The sequence below is a fragment of the Mytilus trossulus genome, chromosome 8 (genome assembly GCF_036588685.1).
Source record: "Mytilus trossulus isolate FHL-02 chromosome 8, PNRI_Mtr1.1.1.hap1, whole genome shotgun sequence".
Lineage (NCBI taxonomy): Eukaryota > Metazoa > Mollusca > Bivalvia > Mytilida > Mytilidae > Mytilus > Mytilus trossulus.
In genome coordinates this window covers 50,645,219-50,672,589 of record NC_086380.1, presented here as the reverse complement: position 1 = coordinate 50,672,589, position 27,371 = coordinate 50,645,219, and the positions used below count along the sequence as shown (strand labels likewise).

The 27,371-nt window shown below is 31.6% G+C and overlaps 1 protein-coding gene and 1 long non-coding RNA gene across 2 annotated transcripts in view; both read left to right on the top strand.

Annotated features, from left to right (window-relative positions):
* The window catches only part of LOC134727740 (putative ankyrin repeat protein RF_0381), a 296,205-nt gene that overhangs the window by 253,952 nt on the left and 14,882 nt on the right, over window positions 1–27,371 (top strand). The window contains exons 13-16 of the mRNA XM_063592127.1: window positions 11,449–11,550; window positions 11,998–12,106; window positions 13,726–13,763; window positions 13,940–14,041. Coding sequence (XP_063448197.1) covers window positions 11,449–11,550; window positions 11,998–12,106; window positions 13,726–13,763; window positions 13,940–14,041 — 351 coding nt within the window. The remainder of the gene's footprint in view (window positions 1–11,448; window positions 11,551–11,997; window positions 12,107–13,725; window positions 13,764–13,939; window positions 14,042–27,371) is intronic.
* On the top strand, window positions 362–9,727 carry LOC134681967 (uncharacterized). The gene is made up of 4 exons (XR_010100734.1): window positions 362–461; window positions 2,972–3,002; window positions 8,072–8,158; window positions 9,625–9,727. It is a non-coding gene; the product is annotated as an uncharacterized LOC134681967 (long non-coding RNA).

Below are 27,371 nucleotides of genomic sequence, written 5' to 3'. Positions count from 1 at the left end.
ACTTGAATCGTGCGTTCGCTACCCTGGTCATTGGTCAATGTTAAGTTTTCCTGGTAAAGTTTGTTTTTTATTAGATATTAAATTTGATTTGTCAAATGTGTATTAAAAGACGTTATAAAATGCTATTCGACACAACAAAAACATTTGACAAAAATAAAGAAAAGAATAATGGAGTGTTAAATTATAAGGCAGAATAACAAAAATATGTTTAAGGGCAGATAATAACGCCTGAAATCAAAAAAATACAAAAATGAAGACCCCTTCAAGATCCTTTACTAGCTATACAGGATGTGACCAGGAAGTTCATTTCAAGTTGTGTTACGTACAAACATATCCCCACTTGATATTGATATTTTAACAATAAAAATGAAATTAAACAAATCAATCTCAAAACCATACAGCAAATAACACGTAAAGCTGCTCAGGATGAATGAAACAATCATAATTCATGTAATTGCAAGGTAAGATCTTATTTCTACCATATTATAAATATTAGATTATGAAGAAACTAGAATTCTAAACCCCTCTTGCAATGATTATGTTAAACTTAATTCAAATTACAAGGAAACATCACATAGTTTTTGTTATGTAAAATAAAGGACTCGTAGTTTTTATTTGGTTTCTTGGTATCGTCTGTCCTTTTTGATGCTGCTTTGTAAATAAACGATGAAAGCAATAATTGTAAGTCACTGATGATTGCAAACATCAGTATTATTGTCTTAGCTATTTGTCATAGGCCCCGGTACTGTGGATGATTTTTCTGTGCAGCTAAGAGTTTTACCCTGCTGTCAGGCCAAACCCCTTCATATAATAATGTTGCTATTTATCTGAAAAAGTCATGTTCACACTCTCATCTCTATCTCAACTGAAATGTCTCCATAAAACCTTTCTTGTTCGTCATGGGCACTTACATACCTTACATGGAACAATAGCTTGCAATCGATGGCAGAAATGTTTGCAAACAATCTTTATTTTCAGAAGATGCATTGTTTTGCACATTCATTTTATTATACTGTCAAAATAAAGAAAAAAATATTCAGCTTATGATAACAGTTATATTGAAGAAGTTTGTTATTTTGTAAGCTTGTACCCACTCAGAGACTTGATATACCTCAGCAGTCTGAATAACGACTTGAATACTTGATTAAGGCACACATTACACCCATAGGCGGGCCAAATGCATGACAATTACATGTGATAACAACAATATACTGATGACATTTACATTCACATAAAAATGAAAATAAAACAATTAAAACATAACACACAACCTCACGTACCCCCTGTTCTCAATCCCAATTACTGTTTAATTACGGAGATTAAAGATTTCACTTGCTGACCAGTGGTTGGATTTAGTACTATATATTTCATTTTATTATCAGAAAAATCTTTGTTTTGAGTTTTTTCATTTATTTTACATATTAGTCATCTAGAACTTAGCACTTACTACAAAGTCTTTGAGAGGGCGTGGCATATTTTTATACCTTCCAGTTTCAATAGCGATGGATTGCTCACTAATCATTAATTTGCATATAAGTTTTCTTGTATCAAGATAAGGGTATGTCAATTAAAACTCTTGTTTATATTCAGTTTTATATGCTCATCATACATTGATAGCACAGTACCTTGAATGAAAAATGACGTTTGCCATAATAAAATAGTGATATATACAACATAGTCCTGTTCATCTTACCTCCTATGCATTTCTAGGAATATGATTGGTTAAAAGCAACTTCGTGGAGACCTTGTATATTCCATATTAGCTAGGTAAGTAGGCGGGCCTTATTTCAATACACGGTTAGTAGTGAAGTTACGTCCCTTTATAGAAAAAAAACAGTACTGAGAAAAAATCTTAATGGTTTCAACAGACGATTAAAGATTGAAATAAATTCAGAAAACATATTTAAAGCTAACAAGTAGTTATTGTTGGCATTTGTTTTTTACTGATATTCCATATTAGGTTAGAAGGAAGGCGGGGCTTATTTCAATACACGGTTGGTAGTGGTGTTACGTCCCTTTATAAAAACACGATGTGGAGAAAATATCTTAAAAGTTCAATGCGATATTACAATAATGAACGATTGAAATAAATTAGTAAAACGCATTTAAAGCTAACAAGTTGTTACTGTTTTTTTTTGTATAGACCAATGGAAGTAGGTTCTTAATACTAATGGTATTGAAGACTTTATTACTTTGATAGGCCACTAGTTTCAATACAACATATTAAGATAGACGGTAAGATACATTCGTTAAATAGTGTGCTAGTGACCTGATACGATATATATATGGGGTCAGTAAATTTCATATTGGGATTTTCAGAACCCATATATATCGGATTAGGTCACTAGCACACAATGTAACTAATGATATTCACTCAAACGGGTATATATACGTGAAAGTATAAGTAAACATTATCAAAATAAATCGAGTGGTTTCGCAGCCTTGGAAGGTAAAATAGCAGAAATCACTCGGTTCATAAACCTTTAATGAGATGTACAAATGTTGAAAGAAGAATGTAATTCATTTGAAAGACTGTATGTGTTTTATATTGCATGTATTTCTTTTACAAGACAGAATATATGTCATTTGATGGCCAGTAATCCTAGTTTTAATATTTTTTACGGGGGAAAAAAAGCGCGAGGAAAACTTCATTATGGCAAATTATTCTAAGAATAGAGCCGAAAGATATAAAATGGATATTCAAAAGTCCAAAATAAACTAACATATCATGTAAAAATACGGAAAAGAAAAAAACAAAAACAGTATACAAAACAAGACACATCAAACTTAATACTGAGAAACACGAACCTTACCAAAACAAGGGTGATAGCAGGTGCTCCGGAAGGTCAAACAGATCCTGCTTCACATGTGGCCCCAGTTTTAACCACTATCTACCAATAATATATTCGCATGTACTAAATATTCTAAAACATATTTAACACTTTCAGTAAAAATTTACCTTCCTTTGCAGATAGAAGATGGAAAAGGAGTGTCTTAATCAGGTAATTCGAACTTAAATGAGAAACATAATTTTATTCGTATTTCGTATGAAACGATATTTTTATTTTCAATTATAATTGAGACTTTTATATAAGTTTTATTAGACTTCAAATTTTGGCGGGATATTAAATTTATTACAATAAACCCGACCTTAAAACCATATTAATGGTAAATTGGTTGAAATGTTTGTTCTATCGTTTAATTTTTACAGTGCGTGACAAACAATACAGTTACTTGTATTAGTTATTTTCATGACATTTTGTTCGGTGCTACATATCAATAAATATTTGTGAAATTAACTTCCAACCCCAGAACTAATTAAAACTACCCATAATAAACACTATTAACAGCCGCAGTGTCCTTTAAAGGAATATTATATTACAAATAAATGTTATATAATGAGTATTATTGACATTACTATTTTCCCTATCATTACGGTATTTTCTGTAACTCAAAAAATATCAAATTTTTGAGAAACGTGATCACACTATTATCACTTTTATCATGCTTATTATTATCATCATTAGGAAAAAAACAATAATTTTTTTTATAGATATAAAAATTAATATATGATTGTTATGATTTATATGTCAAAGAGCATTAGCTCTAAAAGTCATGTTCACCGTTTTGACTCAAATTATCATATGTGATTTATAACCTACTGACACGTTTTTTTTTCAAACTTACAAAAGAAAATAACAATGCATGGGATTGATAACTTTTTTCGCATTTCGGATACATTTTAGTCTATGGGACATCTAATTAACCATGAAGACCGCCAGTGGTCATATAACCCAATATAAACATAGATATACTTATAAATAGATAGTGAACACGTGCAATTGAGATTGTCCAATGCCTGTTTAATTTCATATCAAAGATTAAACAAATATGTTAATAATCGTTTTTACTTGTATAATAATGAGTTTGTGTGGATCGAATTAGTCACAGCAATGGTGTTCTCTAGTTTCAATTTAAACGTTGACCTTTATCCCGTTTATATGCGAAACGCGACTTGTTCTTGCGTAACAAATCTTAAGCTAAGATGTTAAATAGAAGGTCACATCAATACGATTTCAATGAGGTCAAATTATTTACCAGTAAGTAAATACTTTATCAGCAATGTTTATAGTTTTGACAAAATTTAGAAAACTGGCTGCGAAAGCGAATTTTGTCACTTTCATTAATGAATGAAAAAAATATATATCTCGGAGCTTATGCCTCTAAAAAAGGTGAAACCTTTTTTGCGAGTAATTAGAAAGCTAACACATGCATTTGTTATTCAGACGTCTTTGTTATCTATCAACATTTCAATAAAACGTCGATTCAAATTTCATAAAAAATTACGTCATGATCCAAGATAACCGTTGTTAAATGGCCAAAAAAAAATAAGATTTTTTAGAAGTAAACATCTGTCGTAGCATTTATCTTTTAATACACCTTATCGCTATTTGTCCGCCATTACTGAATATCACACAGGTTCCCGTAAAATTATGACGTCATAAAACAAAATATCTGACGCCACAATGAAAAAGTGATTGTTGTATTCGTCAAAAGTTCAAGCGGCAGGGTCAGCCGGGAATAGCGATAAGGTGTATTATTTCTTGGAAATATGATTTTACTTGCCAGATGGTATTTTCTATTTGTAATTCACATCATTTGGTAAACATTAGCCAATAGATTACATTTCATCACAGGGACTAAAGCTACTCTGGAGAAGGGCAATCACTAATAGAATTAAACCGCTGAACTTTGACGTATATGAATTTGATAAATTTAACCGATATATTTTAACGACTGATGAAATATTAAACATCAATAGGAATTGGTCAACCTATATAGAAACGTACCGAAAATATACAGAGAGTGGGCATTTTATAATTTAAAATATGGGCTCGATAATTGATCTAACTTCTCAGCTTATTTATTGTTGAATTATGTTGTACCCCATTTTGTACCCTTACAGAAACAATTCCTTACCCTGACCATTTTGTAACTTTACTATTTCGTACCTCATGGAATATATTAATGTATGGCGTTGCGTACCTCATAGGATATATTTATGAATGGCATTTCGTACCTCATGGGATATATTTATGTATGGCATTTCGTACCTCAAGGAATATTTAAATGTGTACCATTTCGTACCATTACAAAGATTTATGAAAAAAATAATACCATTTCGTAATTCAGTCTTTAAAACTGTGTTTTATTTTTTTGAAGACAGTTCATATAATTTAATGTTACACAGAATGTACAGTGATTTACCGATTTGTATGTAGCAAAATCTCAAGTACGGTAACCCTTATGTACTTTTTTCTTTCTGAAATCACATTATGAATGCTATCTAATTATTTCAACGTCTGTAATTTGGTTTCGTTTCAGCGTGTACACACATATGTGTTTTTTTCATGTATAATTCCTACAAAATTTGATGCTTTAGCACAACCTGTAGCTTAAAAAAGCTCAGAGACCTGTACCTGTCATGCTATAAATTTAAATATTATAATAGAAACCATGTTTGTGTATAAATGTACGTGACGTTAGCAATTCATGTGTACATATCCAACAAATCTAAGGCTTCCATGAATTATTTCTTTATTTGTTAATGTTTGTTATAGATGTCATTTTCCAAAAATGGAAACAGTTGAAATGTTGGTGAATTCGTGATTGTCTTTTGCAGAACCTCAATGTAAAATTAACGTAGAACAATACTGATATCATAAGCAGCCTTATCAGCCGCGACAAAACAAAATTCCTTGGCGAGTTCTTTAAGCTTATGTTTGATACGAAAATTATGGTTATTATGGTTATTGTTAGAGGTAAAAGGTTCTTTCAAATGTTGTATAGTATATCAAATATGTTCGCTACTGAATTAAAAAAAGAATCTAAGGATTTTTTGTCATCATTTTCGCGTTTTATCCATTTCGAGTAGTAAGTACGGAGAGTGTCGTGGGTGATTTTCCGACACTCTTTCCAATAAATAATTGACAGGGAACGATATTTAGGTTTCATTTCTGTAAATATTGACAATGCAATTTCCCATAGGAACTCCTGTTTCGGTTAAAGCTGTACTACTTTTACTATGAAGTTGTGAAAAAATGAATCCTAGAATGAAAAGTTCATATGCACTTCATTTTTTTAAAGGTACAAATATAGGGCTGTGAGGCATATTTTTAACGTTTACATGCCCCAAACTCCTAACTGTTTAAACTTACACCAAATTCCTGTATTACCCCATCCTTGACTATAGGTTTCCCACAGATTTCAATTTGACCGATATGGATATGAAAATTAATTATCTATGAATATTATATGTCTCCCCCAAAACAGCTGTATTTACAAAGTGCAGCAATTAGGTTCTTTGTTGAGGAATGATTTCAACTCTCGGTCACGAACGAAATAAAGGTCTCGTGTATTGAGAATTATTGAAATTTCATGATGTAGGTGTACAATGGTGTATTGGCACTGATATTTACATCTTTCCACACTCGCTATAATTAAACGCATATTTACATGTTGATTTTTGTTAAACATAACAAATAAGAGGGAGTTAAGAATTATCAAAATATCCCGGAATTTGTTCTTTAACAGAATGATTATCAATTTTACTGGCACTATTAACAAAATCAAAACCTTTATTGACATATTTGGTTCTAGTAAAATGTTTTTATGATCTTCAAATTTGGGAAACAGTTTGGAATAACAATATCATGAATATGCAATTATAATTTGAACCATTGTATACTTAGGACTGCAATATGGAATTGTGTTGCAATTCGCTTTATTTGTATGTATATTATTAACAAGTAAAAAAGAGATTGTTTAACAGATAAAATCTGCCGTTGTCTTTTAAAATAGAAATTAGGTCCGTTATATTTGTATTGTTGGTACAAAATTTTCTTTGATTGCGAATTATTCTACGTCAATGAGAACGGTTTTTACGAACAGTTTAAGAAACTTCATTCAAAATGTTAACATAATATGTTCTTGATTGATTACCAATTCTCATGATTCTACATTAATTATCATTAATTAATATTTGTTTAATCCAATGTAATTCAATTATTTCCTGTGATCGTACAAACTTTGAATTAGATTTCCCAAGCTGCTTATTAACAACTTCTAAAGGCTGAACTGTTAAATATTTAATAGCATGATTGTTCTTCTTAAGGCGTTAATAAATGATACTTTTAAAGTATTGACGCACAGGAAATTGTTTCATGACAGACCTTGACATAAGTTACATGATACCATTCATATGAATATGCAAGATAACGAAATTAGAATAATTTAAAAAAAAAAGAAGGTAACTGGATCATGTTGATATAGAAATAAATCAGCATCAGTAAATAGGAAATGGTTGCACGACAGATCGGACGATTTATTTCATCATACATGGTCACATCTATAAACTTTAGATCAATTGTACAAAAGTAGTTGATGCACTACATGTTGCCATATAGACGACCGAACGCATCTGGCAACATCAGTTTATAAGGAGGTCTATATTTAGTATAGTAATTACAATAATCCATGATGACGAATTTAAATCCTTTATCCCAACACTCCTAACGTTTTAGTGAATTCAACACATTTTGCCGTTAGTCAAACATGGTCTAAAATATGTATGCGTTGTTAATAATAAACCAGAAACTGATGGTATGTGTAAAAACCTAAAATATTTGTTAATTTTGTTATTATTCTACTTTCTATATTTTGCGAATATTTTTGTGTAAAATACGAAAAGTGAAAATAATATTTGTGTTCTTACAGTTAAGTCACAAGGAGGGTTTCGACCTATGGGCATTTGCAGTATAATAGCACTATATGAAACCTTTTTTTGGAAATGTCAGTGTGTTCCTGATTTGATTTAAAAAGAAAAATAATAATAAAAAAAAAACACACACACTCACACACAATTTTGCTTCTTAATACAACAACATATATATAAGTCTGTTGTTATATTCCTGTTTTTAGAATTTCAAAGTTTTTTTCTAAAATTCAGAAAAAATCAGAGAATCTTATATTAACCATTATTCAGAACAATATTTATTTATTAACCTTCCAGATTCTCCGAGAAGCCATTACATTTAAGGATTTAGAAAACGTCAAGGATAGTCTTGCCGGAGGTGCAGATATTAACGGATGTGACTGGGTGAGGATAATATCGTAGACAGCTTTATTAATAAGTGAAACTGCATTGTGAGATGAAAAATAATTATAACACGTATTAGTCTTCATTTATACAAACAGGTGTTCATCTATAATCCTATATTTGTGTTCTTGTTGTTCCGTCTAACGAGTCCTATGTAATGTAAAGTCTTTTGTCGTGTTTTGTTTCTTTCCATGATATTGTCGATTTTTTTTTTCACTGCAACTTGTTGAGAAATGTCGATATACTTGTATTTGAACATTTAAAAACTTTGAAATATAGAATCATGATTAATATTTCGTAAGATGACGATTTAATTTTACCTTTCTTGGTAGAAACCTACCCTCTTCCCGCTCGTATGGCGACCACTGTTCATTTTATACGGGAAACGCATTAATTTTTATATTAAATTAACTTTAATAATAGGAAAGTGCTTCTGGAACAAAATCGTCTCCTGCAGAGTAATGAGGATGAATGGTGAATACCAACAGTTCACGTGATTTTCCACAATCACGAATTTGTTGACTTAGCGATGTGTCGACTTCCTGATGTCCTGACACATGTTTTTTGTGGCTCGAATCATAAGATACCAGACTGGTTGTCCGATTTAAAAAAAATAACCCGATTTTGTCATATCAACTATACTATTGTCTTATATGCATCTGGTGAAGTAAATTTGTATCCTCAATAGTATTGAAATTTTGATTGAATCTTAATTCACCTGCTGGGTGATGCTTGCAAATGAGACGTTTACATATGACGACGCAAGTGTTCCCTCTCGATTTTAGGTTCAGAGAAGTTTCTTAGTTTTAATACTTTTCTTTGTATATTGATAACGACTTTGTTGGATATGAACATTGGTAAACTACTATTAAATTTTATTTATTCTACTCATTTGTTTTCATTATAAGTTTCTTCAAGATGTTGTAAGTTGACTCTTCAAAAGGTTTTTGAAGCCTTGATTGTTTGGTGGACCATTGTGTAATATATTTTTCATACATGTCCACGGCATGTTTTACCTTTCAAATTAATAGTATCTTCGCGTTTTCCAAATTTATGAGTCATGTCGACGTGTTGATTTTACTAGAACCGGAGAAAGACGACAGGGTCACTGGTTAAGATATTATGTATATAAATTGGGAAATTAAGAACAATCTTAATCGCTTTCATGATAAGCATCTGTAAATTTACCATTTCTGAATGATTCCCTACTGTTACTTTTAAACTGAGGTTAGGTAATGTATTCAAAACAAAAGACGCTTACCCTGTCGAAGCGCAGCAGTCGGTCTTTTTTGTAGTTCTCGCCATACCGATAGTTGTTTTCCCGTTGATTTACATGCTCTGGATGGATTGATGAGATTTCCCTAGGATAAACTATTGTTGCCTCTAATTTGGCCATACAAATTTCGATTGCAAATTTTGAATCATCATTGAAGAATTTAACTAACATTGCAATCTTAAAATTCCAGGATGGATGGACCCCATTACATATTGCTGCTTCTGCAGGACTCACCGCACATGTTGAATTGATATTAGAAACACTAGATGCAGACTTTAATGCGCAAAATGTGGTATGTGATAATATTTCGTCCTAATTGGCACTTGAGTCACGTGGGATCTTTAGCCATTCACCATAATGACATGTTTACTGTAAATGTGAACAATAACGCAATGTATAATTATAGCTAGTAAGTCATGGATTTTGTTGACATACATTACTGAATTCTTGTATAGATACTTTCAAAGATACATTGATTTGGCTGTACCTAATTTTAAACGGGATATCATATCCTTATGTTTGTGGTGATGTTGTTTATAGAATTTTGGATTTGAGAAACGACCGAAGTAAACTTAAAGATCCTTTGAATACGCTAGTTCTTAAATAGTTATAAGGTAATCTTTAAAAAATTATCTTTATCGGTATTAACAGTAGTTTTGGTTTATACTAATGAAAACATTACTTAAGATGTATTACTATACAGTTATGAGTCATCATTATTCCACAAACTGTCAATATGGTAACATTAAGGGCCAACAACCTGTCGATACTTTTTGTCTAGGAAGACATGACTAACTGTTCGTTGTTTTGTGCCTCGAAGCGATCTGATTAGGATAAACTAGCATGTAAAAAATACGGCTCCCCATGTCATTGCAGTCTGTATTCAAATCACAGGAAGATGTACTTCGGATGTTAATTTCATATTTACAACAGGACGTCAAACATCAATCTAATATCATAAGAAGAAGTAACTTAAAAAATGTAATACCGTCCGTTTCATACAACACAATCTTCTTATCCTTTCTGATCCGAAACAACAAATAAATCAGAATAAAATGAATCAACGTTGTTGTGTTTGTATATCTACTTATACAGCGTGTGTATCCTGATTTGTTGTCACATCAGGCTTGATATACATTTGTTTAGGCAAAGTAGATTGACAAAAAATATTCACACGTATCGTTATAGCGTTATCATTGAAAGTCTCCCGTGAAAGAAGTCCATTGGTCAATGTAATGCTGCAGTGAATTTAGAACATGTTCAGGAAGAATTGAGTTTACACACCTGTAATTTTACATTTTCCCTATAGTATAATGCCAATACACTTTATCAGAGGAACTACAATGTAAAAAAACAGTAGTCATCAACTTTAGAATTTGGCGATGAATTAATGGATTTGAAAGTCTTTGAAAATTATATGCATAGCACTTTCATAATTAGTTTAGCTATAATTAAAAAGCATACTTCATAAAACTGTGTCAATGTATTAAAAAAAACATTTAGCCGAATCAAGGAATAAATAGAGCGGAAACGTTACTAAAATAACAAAGATTGCAAAGGTTAATGGCAAAACAAAAGAGACAATGCAATTTCCAATTTTGTGTCTTTTTTTTCAAGTATTGAATATAAAAAAAAAGTAACACAATTCAACAAGTTAAACCGTAATACGCATATATACATACACAACGTACTTATATGAGTTCTTTCTGTGGCCTCGGTTGGCGATAGTTTAGAAAAATCATCCACTGAATCACTAGCCAATCAACACTGAGACTGTGCGCTCGATATCAATCTTTATGGACATATACTCATGTCGAGAGTTAATGATTATCTCCAGGCACTCATATCGGTTGTGAATGTATTACACATGTCTGATCGAACAAGACTTCATTAACTAAAGAGATATCATTTTAAAATTTCTTTGTTTTTCTGAATTAAATTATTGTGTGATTTACCTTTTGTTATTAAAATGGTTTACAACATTATTTATATATACTCGTACATTCTTCTTTAGGATGGGAACACTCCATTTGACTTGGCTGTAGAAACAGAACTATTCAAAATAATAAAATTATTATTAGCAAGAACAACAATAGATCCAACAAGAACATATAAGGTATGAAATGTACTACTTCTCAGTCGTGGAACAATCGGCTTAGACAACTATCAAACTCATTTTCACATTGATTTGTGTGTACCCATCCTACAATAAACTTACTACTCCGAGAAAAAAGAAGAAGTAAAGTTATGCTGAGGCTTTCCAATCGTCTGATTTTTTCTAACCCGTTTGCTTTTGGGAATGGTTGTTTTATAGAGACAAACACGGATATAATTGAAAAATCGAGTCAGGTGGAATAATATTTAATCAGCAAACATCAAATTTAACTTCCACAAAGAGTTTGCAACATAACTTTTACACATTACTTATTTAATGACATATTTTGTTTAGATCGCATACATTAGTTGTATCTGTAACTAACCAGTAATTAAATATTGGTATTAAACTGAATATCAATCAGTCTTATGCGTAATTACTGAATATAATTCAATCTTTATGTTTCAGGATGGGGACACTGTTTTACACATAGCTGCTAGAAGAGGACAATTTGAAATTGTCCAATTGCTATTAAAAATCTCAGGAATAGACCCAAATCAAAAGAATAAGGTATGCGGTACTTCTTATTTTAATGGGTGTCAATTTAAACTGTTTGAATTGCTAATATTCATCTTGCGCAACCATTATCACATAGACATGTTTTTTTTTATTAAACCTATACCACTATTCTCTTACTACTTCCGATTTCCCAGCTTAGATTTAAGTTTTGTAACTATGAGATTTTCGAGATTTTTTTTTAACATTTACATTATTTTATGCATACCAATCTGTTAAATAACCCTATGTTGCCGACGAAAACAACCTAGGGTTCATCGTAATCGAACGTTGTAAGTTCTTTCTTTATTTGATGTAATATCTATTATCGATACAACCGACTATACACAATCATTTATATGTGTAGGTATTCAAATAAGACAACTTGCCTGAATGAACTACTCTGCATATATATGCGTATATAAATACACATAAAAAATAGAAATTGCGGGTACTTTACCTAGGTTTTAAGGTGCGAGCAGCTGAAATTAACAAACATCTTATAGAAAACAAAGGAAATAAATACTAAGAATAAATCTGGAAAATTATGACACCCATTTGAAATTGTTGTTCAATAGTGCATCAAGTGCTGAATATACATAAAAAAAAAATAATCACTCAACACATTAACAACGGAATGAAAAACGTCCAGTGGCATATATCATAATATAGCATGCTTTTTTCAAGCAGTTTCAAACCAATGTAAAATGTAGTAGGTGGTTGTGTCGTTTTTTAACAATTCTTTAATGTTGCTTAAGGTGTCATTAATGTTAAACTGATAACGATTGGGAATTGAAAACATAATAATTTAACTGTTAGCATTTTCTAATAGTTGAAAGGTTACAAATCATACATGTATCAACATATTCGGCATTTTAATAATTTATTTGTTACTGTTTCGACGTTTCTTTGCATTACAACATGAATTTAAGACTGTACCAATTTTTCAGCAGTTCATCAGTCATATTATAACTGTGGCAACCTTTTCGGTGCGTTTTTGTTGTCGATTTATATTAAAAACAAGTTATTTCAGAGTTGGAACTGTTACAAAAGAGGGACAATATACCAGAGCTAAAGTAAAACTCATAAATCTAAAATAAACTGACAACACCATGGTTACAAAAATAAAGAAAAACAGACAAATATTAGTATAAAAGACACATCATAGAAAACTGAAGTAAAAGCAACAATAACCCCACCAAAAATACTTACAAAATAAGTACCGCAATACACTGTACATTTACAGTTGATTAAATAATGTACACTTACCAACGAATTGTATTGTGAGCAAACCAAGGTAGTAGGTGGTTGTGAGTATTGAAAACTAAAACACAAGTATTTAACTCTGGCTGGTCGTGTTTTTTGCAGTTATATTTAAATTGTAATTGGTTTTCCAATGCTGTTTATCCATTTTACCGGCTTTGTTGAACTTGACTTCATTGAACTTCCGATTGTCAATTGAACACACATTTCATTTGTATATAAAGATGGGAATCGACAACACTTTCCTATTCTTTACAAATTTATAAACTTGCTGAAAATGTAGTTTCTGCTGCGTTTGTTTATTGTCTCTAAATTCATTAGTTTATCGCGAGTATTGTTATTTCATAGTAACTTTCTAATCGAATTATTCTTATACAGTTGATAATTTTCTACGTCCATATGCTACTACAAAAAATGTGTGAACATTACACATGTTACATCATGAGACTTTTCTGCAAACACGGTACCCAAATAAGTTGATTTCGCGTACTGTTGGCTAGTATTTCTTATTTTTGTATTACACTTTTTTCTAAAAAGTTGTTCATATCTATACCTTCGACTATCTCTGTGATTAATGTACTTTTGTTTTCAGAGAGGCGAATCTACCTTACACTCAGCTGTTGAATGGGGAAATGTTGACGTAGTCAAACTTTTATTAGAAAGAACAGATATAGATGTAAACTGTGCAAATAAGGTATGTAATATTTTTCGTACCAGGACTGTACACACTTGAACATTTCCACAGTTTGATAATCTCACTATTGCAACAGCTTTCCAGAGTTATAAACTATTATCCTGAATGAAATCTGATAAACTACAGCTTTTCCTTATTGTATTCTATTCTCTAGAATGAGATTTGATAAACTAAAGCTTGTCCTGATTATATGCTTTTATAAAAAATGAGATTTGATAAACTACATGTACAGCGTTTCCATATTACATTTTAGTGTCTAAAATGAGATGTAATACACATCAGCTTGATTTAATAAATTTAATAAATATTTTGGTAAAAAAAGGCATAAATGAAAAAGTCCGCAAAACTGTTGCATCGTCTTTAGCATCTAAGCAATGTGACGTCTGGTCATATGTATATCTGGATGTCGTACGCTTCAGAATGGTTAAATTATGGACACACAGAAGAATTTGAGGCTTAAAATGTGACTATTTTTGAGGAATAACATACCCCAAAAAAATTGAAATGCAAAATGGTTGCTTTCTTATTTACGGACTGGTAGAACGTGGAATGTAACCCCTCAAAATATTTGTCAACGTCCAATGACAATTATCGTCACAAACTAATTGCATTAGAATCTGCTTTCCATGTAAGATGGTTGATTCTCACAAGGAAGCTATTAAACCAAGAGTTCCGAATGGTGGTTGAAATCATTCCTTTGTTGCCCATTATGAAATATCCGCTTCAAAGATGATATCGGATCTGTTCCTTATGTCGTAACTAACATCCCGTTCCCTTTTCACGAATGTAACCTACCGAAAAAGACTATTTACCGGGTTTTTAATAACATGTGCAACACAACGGGTGCCATATGTGGAGCAGGATCTACTTTCCTTTCCGGAGCACCTGCGATCACTCCCAGTTTTGGTTGGGTTCGTGTTGCTTAGTCTTTAGTTTTCTATGTTGTTCTATTATTTGTCTGTTTTGTCTTTTTTATTTTTTAGCAATGGCATATCGTTGCTTTTATTTATTCGTTGGTAGTAACATTGAATATTGCATTGTATAAAGCATTCAAAAAAGATTTAAAAAAAGCATTGATTGTTGTTGATTCAAATATAATCACGGACAAAGGACGTTAATATCGAGTCACTGATAAGGTCTTTGCGTCGGAACTAAACACATTTATTCTAAAAACAGTTGTTGGCATGACACGGGTTATGTTCTTCTCATATATGTTATGATGGTATGATACTAAACCCCTTACGGGAAGGATTGTGCCTGATGTTCATATGATGAAATCATAATCTTTCAGTCAGTTTAATTGAAGTCTGGAGCTGGCATGTCAGTTAACTGCTAGTAGTCTGTTGTTATTTATGTATTATTGTTATTTTGTTTATTTTCTTTGGTTACATCTTCTGACATCAGACTCGGACTTCTCTTGAACTGAATTTTAATGTGCGTATTGTTATGCTTTTACTTTTCTACACTGGTTAGAGGTATAGGGGGAGGGTTGAGATCTCACAAACATGTTTAACCCCGCCGCATTTTTGCGCCTGTCCCAAGTCAGGAGCCTCTGGCCTTTGTTAGTCTTGTATTATTTTAATTTTAGTTTCTTGTGTACAATTTGGAAATTAGTATGGCGTTCATTATCACTGAACCAGTATATATTTGTTTAGGGGCCAGCTGAAGGACGCCTCCGGGTGCGGGAATTTCTCGCTACATTGAAGACCTGTTGGTGACCTTTTGCTGTTGTGTTTTTTTTATTTTGGTCGGGTTGTTGTCTCTTTGACACATTCCCCATTTCCATTCTCAATTTTATAAGATAACTCCAATTTAAAAAAAAATATACTTGATTGATATTTTTGAAATTTTTCAGCAATTTTTCCATGTAAAAGGGCATAACTCTAGAAAAAAAAAGTGACGGCACCAAAATTCAAGCTTGATCTGAAAATTATAGTATTAAGCATTGTGTGTCAGTTTCATAACATTTGGTTGAGGCAAACTTAAGTTAGAGAACGGAAACAACAAATTTAGCAATTTGTTTCATTTGTAAAGGGGCATTACTCTATAACGGTAAAAGTGGCGCCACCAAAATTCCAACCTGATCTGTATTAGTTATAGGCATTGTGTATAAGTTTCATAACATTTGGTTGAAACAAACTAACGTTATAGAACTGAAACAACATTTGGGGCGTACAGACGGACAGACGGACAAGGGTAAAACGTATTGCCCCCTCCGCTACGGCGAGTCCATAAACATAAAAAAATATATTAAGAATCAGCATATCAAAGAACTCCAATAATTTATTTTTTGGTAAATCAAACTAAGTTTATTTTAAACCCTTTGGACCGTAATGTAGACCAATAAATACACGGATAGATTCGGGGTATCAAAGAACCCCAAAAAATCAAAAATAAAAGCCATTAAAATTGGTCAACAAATAAGCAAGTTATAAAAATATTGTTTTTGGTACCTTATTCCTTAACCACCGAAATCAATTCCAACCTTCCTTTTTGGTATGGAACCTTGTGATACACTTTCAGAAAAATCAATGCACTCACACACAAGATATTGTATGGAAACTAGAAAAATGCTTACTTGGACCCCTTTTAAGTCCTTTAATTCTTAACAGTTGGGACCATAACTACCTAAATCAATCCCAACCTTCCTTTTGGGCTTAAACCTTGTGTTTTATATTGCATAAAGATCCTTTCATTTAAACTAATATTATTGTCTGGAAACAAAATGTCTTTTGACGACATGATACCAATATACGACCGAAAAAAATGTTTGCAGGTGTACTAAAATATAAAAATGAGGTTTTGAATAGGCATATCAAAGAACCCAATAATTTTTTTTTATGAATTCAAACAAAGTTTTATTTGAACCCTTAGGACCCTAATGTGGACGAATTTAGAAACATGGCCCACACTTAAGATGTTAAATATACAGTTACATTTGGCACATCAAAGAATCCTAACAATTCATTTTTTGATGAATTGAAACAAAGCCTAACTTTAGACCAATTTGACCTCAATATAGATCAGTTTGAAATTTTAGCGTATTAAAGAACCCAAAAGAAGTATAAAGTTTTGATTTAAACCCAATTTAAGAAAACTGATAGAGAAATAAGCGATCTAAATCAATCCCAAAATTCTTTTTTTCTTGAGACAGCATGCTAAAGTATTCCTCTTTTCAACTTCATTGGAGTGAAACAGAAACTTTAAAATACAAACAGGACACAGATGAAATGACTCTCATTATATTACTTTTCTGTAAGATGATGTAAGATGTATATTATAATTACAGTATTTTTTTTGCTTTTCATGTGGGTTCGTTCTGTTTGTCTAGGACCAAATAACACATGGTTTGTAATAGAGTAGAAGTTTTTTTTTTAAATCTAAGCGAGAATTATTTCAAGATATACAGGTAAATAAGCGCATTCATTTTTTAATAATATATGTCTGATAATATTATATCCAGGAATATGAAGTTATCTGGATGGATACAATTCTACTGCAAGACGTTTTCAAACTTTTTTATTTCGTAAAACTGATCTTAAATGTGTTATATATAAAGTAAGATTACAGTGACAAACTTACCTTATCAAAGGTAGATGAATTTGTCTTTCTCGTGCAAAATGTATAGTTACAATGTTCATATTCATCATCTGTTTTAACCACTTTTTTGACTGCAATATAGAGAAACCCCTGGTTTGTGTAGACATTCGTTTTGTTTAGTCAAAAGATTATATGCAGTGGTTGTTAAGTTGTCTTTTTTTGAAATTATATCCATTATATTGTCGATTTTTCTTAAATTGTTTATAATCCCTTTGGTATCTTCTGATATTTTTCAAAAGTGGTTTTTACAGAATTTGTTTTAACAATAACATTTTTTATACCTAATACAAGTAGACAGATTTAAGTCTGAAACGGTCATTTTGGTCTGATCAAGATCGGCTTAATTTACCGCTAGGGAAAAAAACGTTAAGACTTTTCAGATTTTAAGCGCTGTTCAAATATGTTGTGTTCAGTCCGTTCAGTCATGTCAACTTAATTCAGATTTAAGGTTCTAGCGTTAAATCAAGTCTGTTAAGACTGTTTTGAACAAATTTAGACCAAACATAAAATGCAACGTTCAAAACTTTCATATCGGCTTAAGATCCGTATAATGTGTCAGAATGATATTAGAAGTTACGCCCCTTCATGTGGATGATACATTCTAATATAAATGCTAGAATAAAAAACGTATTTCATTTGTATTTTGAATTACTAAACATAAAATCATTGACTGACTTTTTGATATATATAAAATTTGTTATTTTTTTTTGTTGAGGAAATAATTATTCGACAATAACTGTTTCTGACTTTTTTTTCTTTCTGGTGTTACAGTGACTTGACTGTTAGTGTTGCTCTCAATCAATTGCAACTCATTCAAAATTTTGACCAAGTTGCAATTTGTTTAATTAAACCAAATTGTTCAACTGGTCAGAATATTGAACAAATTGTTCAGACAAAATGTGAAAGTGCAAGTTGATAAAATAAAACATACTTACAATCTCATAAGACTTTAACTCCAATTTAATGATGTTGTGACAACATTAGTTTATCAGTTTGTATAGTTATATTATAGTCATGTCCATGCTGAAGAGGAACTGTTTATTTTGAATTGCTATAAAATTGTCCAAACTAAGCTTTCATATAGTTTTTCTTTCTAAAAGTATTTATCAGCATTTACATTAACACGATTTTCTAATTTATTATTCAACTGCATTACAAAAAAAAGATATACAGTACTGTAAAATTAAAAATGATGCATCGATTGGTTGAAGGAAAGTAATCCGAGCTTGTGTTAAAGCTATATATTTTTAGCTAAAAAAAATAATATCTACAATGACATCGCCACAATTTATTTAATATCGTGCTAGTTGTCTTGATTGGGACAGGTACATGTACGTAGAAATAAATTTTAAATTTTATATCATTTAATCATTCCTGCACTCTCTTTGAAGTCTGATTAATTGAATAGTTTAAGGTGCATAAAAGAACGAGCACACATAATCTAGAGGAGAAAGTTTTAGTACGTCTAAATATCGTTCAAAAGTGATTTATGATAAATAAAGATAAAGGTGCATGCACATGATGCAAGAACGAACAACTACAATATGTAAACAAATAGCAAAGAATAGTTTTCACACTAACAATTGTTTAGAGGAGAAAGTTTCAGTTCGTCTAAACATCTCTCAGGACTAAGATATGCGCTCTAGACACTGTATGACCATGGTGTTTGCAAATTTGTCAAATATATAAATCACTGGATGTGGTTTACATCAATGATTAAGTTGATAGAATGCGATTCAGGTATATAAGATAAAGTTGTCCTCTTTCTTAGCTCGAACTAGAACTGTATGAATTTGTGGACGTATAAGAAAAAAGGGTTCAATATTTGCGGGAAAGCAACTGGTGAGCTTACTGATCAGGTTCGTTAAGGACTGATATGCAAAGTTATACATTTAATGAACTGTAATATGATCAATTTAACAATTTAGACAAGGTAACAATAAGGAGATGTGTTACGATTGGCAACGATAAAGCGATTTATCAACGACTTAAGGGAAAGGATAAAAACAGATACATGGCACCGATACATATAATGAATGCATTTTATGCATACCTTTGTATGTGTGTATGATAGCATCCATTTACATTTTTAACGAACATGTTCAGGTTTACAGAAGAGGCAAACAATACTGGAAACTTCTAACAATTTTCATAGATTACTTATGAAGTAATTGCAGAAAAAAGGCCAACAAATTAGCTGCGAATTACAAAACGTCCAGTGACAAATATCATAATCTATCAGTTTCAAACAAAGGAAGTAGGTGAATGTGACAGTTGTGATTTTTTTTGTAACAATCCTTGAATGTTGTTCAAGGTCTCATTGTTTTCAAACTTATAAAGTTTCGTCGGGAATTGAAAAATTAATAAATTTACTGTTTACAAGTCTAATAGTTGAAAGAAAAAAATATACATGTAGCAACCTTTTCGGCATTTACATATTTTACTGTACCTACTTTTGAATAAATTCAGCAGTCATATTATGACTGTAGCAACCTTCGAGGACCGTTTTTGTTGTCGATTGATATTTAAGACAAACATTTTTAGAGTTGGAACTGATACAAAATAAATGCCGAAATAAAATTTTGCCACTGTTATATTTTTTCCATTAATTTTGTTATCAGTCATAATATAACTGTCAATGCTATGCACAGTGGTTGTTGTACATTAGTGATTGGGGACTGTACAGCATTCAACAATGAGCAAAATTCATATCGCATATTAAACTATAACCCCCCCCAAAAAAAAAAAAAAAAAAAACACAAATAACATTTCAAAAAATTTATTTTATTACAGTTTAAATGTAAGGAACTTTTTATTACAGTTTTGAGACTGCAGCATTAACATTCCCGCGTATATTCAGCGTTTACACTATATTGTAAAAGGGTAATTGTAAAGGATTCCTCAAATAATGAAACCTTTATACTGTTGACAGAAAAAAACTATGTCGATTCTTATAGATTACATAACGTTCAACCATGATTGTTATATGTATAAAGTTTCTGAAGTATTTTATAAAAACATAAGGATACATACCTAAAGGATTATCTTTGAATTTGAAAGGAGCCAAATAGAACATGTAGTATTAAATAGTGTTGGATGCATTATACATGACTGACTGAACAAAACTTCTTAAACAAATGTAATGCTATTTTGAATTTTATTTAACATTAGGAATAACTTATTGTGTGATTTTCCTTTTGTTGTCAACCATTACACTCATTGTTTACATATCAACATGCGTACAGACATTAGATGGCGCCAAGATTCTTGATTTATGGTATTGAACAGTTTATATGGTTTTAAATTAACCCTGTTTAACCGAACACTTTACGAGTTATCTACTCGAGAACTGTTTTTCTTGTATCCACTACATGTACTCCTTCAACCGTAAAAGACAAATTTATGTTACCAAATTGCTCGTTATATCTTCAGGATGAAGAGAAACATTGGACTGAAGCTATCCGGATACTCCATCTGAGAGTTATTCCCACTCCATTATGTTAAAGATTACGAGTATGGTAATATAACCCATAAACAATATACAAGACTCAAAGTTTAGTTTGACTTTTTAAATTTACACAGTCGCTGTAAATTATTATTAGAGTGTTTGGTATGGTTAAGCATTTTGACTTTCCGTTTTGAAATTTCTATGGCGTTTGGAATTTTTGTTACTTTTTGGTACATATATGAGTCAAAGGGTCTTTTGAATCGGGTTACAGAAATATTATCTTGAAGAAAGTCAACCAAATAAGAAATTTTATAAACCAGAAGTAACCGTTTTTGATTTTTTTTTATGTTAAAGCACTTTAAACTACTTTTTGGAGTCATTGTGTAATCAGGTTCAAATGAAACCAGAAGTGACATTCTTCAACCCGGAAGTACTTTTCTATCTTCGAAAGTAAACATGAAACATATTTATTGGGAAAACAGTCAAAATTTTTCTATTATCTGACACCAGAATTAACATATTAAACCAAAAGTTAATATTTTCCTCTCAAAACATGAGAAAGACTTCCAAATGTTCTTTTAACATTTGGTTTCTAATTTTCTTAAGTTTTTGTGATTTCTTCATAATGTCATGTGTCAAAGTTTGTAACAAAAATAATTATCCCAAATATTCCTGATGCTCATGTATAACACACATTGATTATTAACCGTATAAAGCAAACTGAGGCTATTTGAAATTTCAGCAGTAGAGAGTTATGTATGATTTCAATTCATTATTAAAATTAAAAGGTATCTTCTGTGTGTACATTGAGAAGTAAAATAATTATAAGTTATACATCCAGAAGAAATATCATATCTGATGTCCAGATAAAGTTCCCGGTATTTTCTGTTCCAACCTTCCTAATAAACATAAGTTTGTTAAGGAAAAACAGAAGCTATGCAGCTAAATCAAAATATTGTTAACATATGGATATCGACTTACCCTATATATATCTTTCATATGTGATTTATTTTTTATTTTTAATAAATACAATCATGTAGCTTAGTTGCTTTTCTTTTCCTTTGTACCTGCCATGAAAAATATAAATAACCTGATGAGTCAAATAATAAGGAGTACAGACGAGACTCCTAACATTGCAATGTTTAGAAACATAAAAATTCAGAAGAAATCTAATGCTATAGTAAATGTTTTGGTATTTTGAACCCATATTTTGTTTATCATTATTTCTATTTCAGATGTATGTTTTGTCAATAAATAAAGCTTGTCTTTTTTTTATTCTTTTGCAAACAGTTTAACATAAATTTGTATATGCATTCATAATAAATAGCCTTCTTTCATTTCTTATCGGTTTTTTTTTCAAAATGAAGTATCTGAATCAGCACAAACAGCATTTATTGAAAAGTAAATTGCCATACTGCTGATTTATTGTATATATTCATTGTTTTCTGTCTTCAGTAAATTGGGTGTTATTTAATGTGGCAAATGGAAAGTTTATGAGGTTCGTGTTGTTTATTTTTTCAGTTCTTTGTGTAGTTTGTCGAAGGTAGTTGTCTGTCTTTTTGTCGTTTTATTCTCTTTTCTATTGTGTTGTCGGTTTCAGATCGACTTATGAATCCACAATTGCTGGTGTAAAACTTGTATTCATAAGTGTTTGTGTATAATAAACTTAGATTGTATCAAGTTGCAGAAGAAGTTATCAAAGGAGTGACTTATATGCGAACATTGTAAGATACATGTAAGTACTGTGAACTATTCAACTTTTCTGTTTCAGTACGGTAACACTCTTTTACATTTAGCTGCTCAAAGAAGAAATACAGAATTATTCAAATTGTTATTAGAAAGAACAGCCATAGATCCAGCGGAAAAAAATAACGCAGCTACATTAAGGCCGTTTTCACACTACTTTCGACAAGGGCAGATAACTCCGTTCAATCTCATTAAATATTCATGCGTCGTTGTACACGCCGCCATGATTGAGAAGAAAAAATGTCCAGTTTACCATCTTTTGATGAAGCAGCGTTGCAGCAATCGTTGCCTTAGGATGCGGAATGGTCCAAGTCAGGGTAATTATAGAAAAATTGTAAAAAGTCATGGATAAATTATATGATTTAGGCGATTTTCTGTCGAGTATTAAGCCCCGCCCTCTACGAATATTTAGCCAATCAAAAAATACCTGCTTCATTTAGAAGCTTGCATCAATATTTTTCTCGAGCACCTGTAATGTGACGAAAATTAGGAAATATGGACAGAAATGTGGAATTTGTGTTAATCTAGATAGATATTTAGTAAGAATTAACCCAACAACATCACAAAAAATGGAAACGGTACGTTTAAACTGAGTAGTCTGCAAATCTCAGGCCTCCGACTTGTGATGTTGTGCCTCCGACAGTGTCGGGGGTATAACTAGCCTAATTTATGCATTCTCTCGGTTAAAAGAAGTTATTTGCACTGATCCAATCTATTGTTTTCACATTTTTGTTGATTTTAATGAATGTTTGATGCATTTCCTTTACAAATGAAGATATACACAAAAAGGGGGGGGGGCATTTGTTTTGAAGATGGTGAAATTATACCCCCTTATCATGTTCATATAGTCTTCAAGCCAGGAAAGTGATATATTTATACCAGAATTGGTGCAGTTATGCAGACCATCTTGCTGAATGTGTGGTCAAGCCCTTTCAGTCATTCATTTTGTGATACAATGTAGCTATATGCAGCAATTAACTTAAAGCTCCTCTAAAAATTCTAAAAGTTATCGTTTAATAGGCGTAGCTCAATATTATCCTCGTCTCTTGGTTGTTCTTGCCATTAAGAATTGTAATGTCACGCTTTCAATGCTTGTTATTTTTACTTTGGCACTTTCCTATGACCGATTGGAATAGACTTAATGATTAGTTTAGTTAGCATTATGTTTAAAATAGTTATCAAAGGTACCAGAATTATAATTTAGTACGCCAGACGTGCGTTTCGTCTACGCTGTACAGTATATTGAGTCAGTAGTTTCTAACAATAATGATAATTTGAGATACATGTACATAAGTTTTCATCTCTAACTGTACGTTTGCTTGTATGTTTAGGATGGCATTTACTTCCACACGTTTATATCTTAGCTTTTTTGCATTTGCACGTCTTGGTTGTGCACGAATCTTTTTATTAACATCTTGTGCATGTTTTGCTTGTAAGTGACAATTAAACTAGCATTCTTTGCAGCTGCGTGCAGTGATATCAAGGTCTCGGGCCATACCGATGTGTCTGCAGTGTCTTTAAGAGGCTCTAGATCTTCAATATCGTGACTGCAGTACACTTCTAGTATATTCACAGAAAAAATATTTATAAATTAACTTTAAACTATGGTCCTTGGCGGTGATGTCATCTACTTTACACAATAAACGTGGTAAATCACCAGACGCCCTGCCCTGTTAACCACCGATATGCGCATCATAACAAAACTTCATTTTACAATAAGTGCAATTGATTATTGTTCTTACAAGTAGTCAGTAAACTTCAATGTGTGAAACTGCTTTTTTTTATTTAGTTAAAAAAATTCTTATAAAAATATAATAAAATTACCATTTTAATGACATGACAACTAGAAGGGTCTGACATACCTTACGAAGAGTTTAGAAAACATGTTAATTACCCAGATCATATGCGTACAGTTGGACCATATGAGTATTTATCTTACCTCCTATACATTTCTAGGAATATGATCGGTTAAAAGCATCCTCGTGGATCGAGACTGTGTATATTTGATATCAGGTTAGTAGGGAGACGTGGCTTATTTCATACATGGTTAGTAGTGGTGTTTTGTCCCTGAAAACTCTATATTAGGCAAAAGGGAGGTGGGGCTTATTTCATACATAGTTAGTAGTAGTCGCTTTATAAAAACAAAAGGTACTGAGAAAAAATCTTAACGGTTCAACAGCTACTAAATTGATGATTAAGATGGAAATAAATTCATGAAATGCATTTAAACCTAACAAGTTGTTATTATATATATTGGCATCTGTCTTTGTAGGATCGCCAGAAAAAGGTTCTTAATGCTAACAGTATTGAAGACTTGCTCATTTTGATAGTAGTCTAAATTTCACACGTTAAGATAGTCGCTAAGATAAATTCGTTACATAGTGTGCTAGTGACGTGATACGGTATATATGGGGTCAGTAAATTCAATATGGGGAGTCGAGCCGCGCTCTCACCCCATATGGAATTTACTGACCCCACATATTTCGTATTAGGTCACTACATGTAGCACATTATGTAACTAATAATACCCATATAGTCATGACCATACTCGTATGGTCCGGAACATATATATATATATAGTCAGTTTGAGTAATAATTATCACATAATACCCTATGGACATAATGCTTTTCATATCATCATTTTTGAATGCGTTTTATTTCATACTGGATACAGAAATTCAATATACTGTACATACATGACATAGACACATATATGCCAGAAAAGAAGTCATGTGCCAGATACACTGTATATACATGTACATAAACATTAATTAACATTTCCCGTCATCTATGTTAAAATAACTTTTAATATGGACATATCTCTTATTGTCATGTCATGATGTCACTATTAGAATGACTCGGTGAGAGCTTCAGTCCTTTCACTAAAACTGGGTACAATTTTACTATATCCAGAAATTGCATGCCAGAAAGGTAGGCAAGTGAGAAATAAATATTAAAATTCAAATGTATGCTAAGTTAGCCAGCTATGTTGAAATGTCAGCTTTGAGTTAAATACATTCATCGTACATGTACGTACATTTGTACCAACATACATTTGTACATGTACATCTTGAATATAATATATTTGAAGCCGGTTCTGGATGACTACCAACTTACTAAAATGATATAGTTATTTAAGCAAGATATTATATACAAAAAAGAAGATGTGATATGATTGTCATTGAGACCACTCCACAAGAGACCAAATGTAACAGAAATTAACAGCTATAGGTCACTTTACTGCCTTCAACAATGAACAAAGCCTATACCTCATAGTCAGCTATAAAACCATATAGGTGTTCCAGACCACATGAGTATTTGGACCTGACCATACATGTATTTAAATCATTGATTGATTGATTGTTGGTTGCTTTACGCCGCATTTGGGTTAAATTGAAATAAAGAATTATCAAAATCTTTATTTTTAGTTTTAAAAGTTGAAATTATTACCATAAGATGGATAAAGTGAACAAGCGAGCAATTGAAATTAGACATTTGATTAATTGTAAATCTGAATGCTATTTTTGTTCTCTCGCCCAAGGTGACACTTGCTACCACAAGTAACGTAATATTTTTTTATATTAACATGTTGCAGTTCATGCATGATCCTAAGCATTTGCACATTTTGTAAAGTTGCTAAATATAATAAAACAATTGCCCTCCCACATTATATTTACGTCCCATAACTTCAATTTCAGTGGCCATAATTCAAGTGTCAGATGAATTACTGATCGCCATGCTAAATATAAGAGATTAACAGATTTAATAAGCGTGACTTTTTTTAAATAGTTTGAATATAAACTTCTTATTTCAATTACAATTGAACTTTTATATTAATTTGAGAGTAAATTTATTTTGATCTGTTATATGCATTTGTATCCAATAAACTTGACTAACTTCTTAATACTAGTCAGACTGTTCGCGTACGGTCGACCATATGAGTATTTAAAAAAAGTATGCATACAGTCCAAACGGTACGCGTACAGTCCAATAACTCATACGGTCTGGTACATAGGCATTATATAGTTTTTCCACTTTTGTTTATATTCATTATGTTATTTAGTTTTGTAATTTAATGGCGTTTGCTGATGTCAACTTTTTTATTCAACAGGCACATGCTATTTTTACTTTATATATAGCTTCCTAGAAGATCAGGCAGGGTATATATAGCTTCCTAGAAGATCAGGCAGGGTAACTCTTGGCATTATGCCATATTACCTGGCTGGTAACTGTTTATGTGCTATTTACATTAAAATTGTAGCACTTTACAGTTGCTGGGTAGGTTAAAATATCTCATCATTAAGAACATGGCAGCAATAAAGAAGATGAGGCATGAACAAATAAAACTGAAATGATGAGTTCCTTGGGTCATTGCCTATTTCAATTGTTGATGTAAAAGAAGTCCATACTGACCATGTACTTGTAAGTTTTACTATCTGGAATATGCTGTTTTACTTATATTATCAGCACTAACTTATTTCAGACTGTATGAAGTCATATAATTGCTTATCGCCACTTCATTTTCTGTCTGATCAT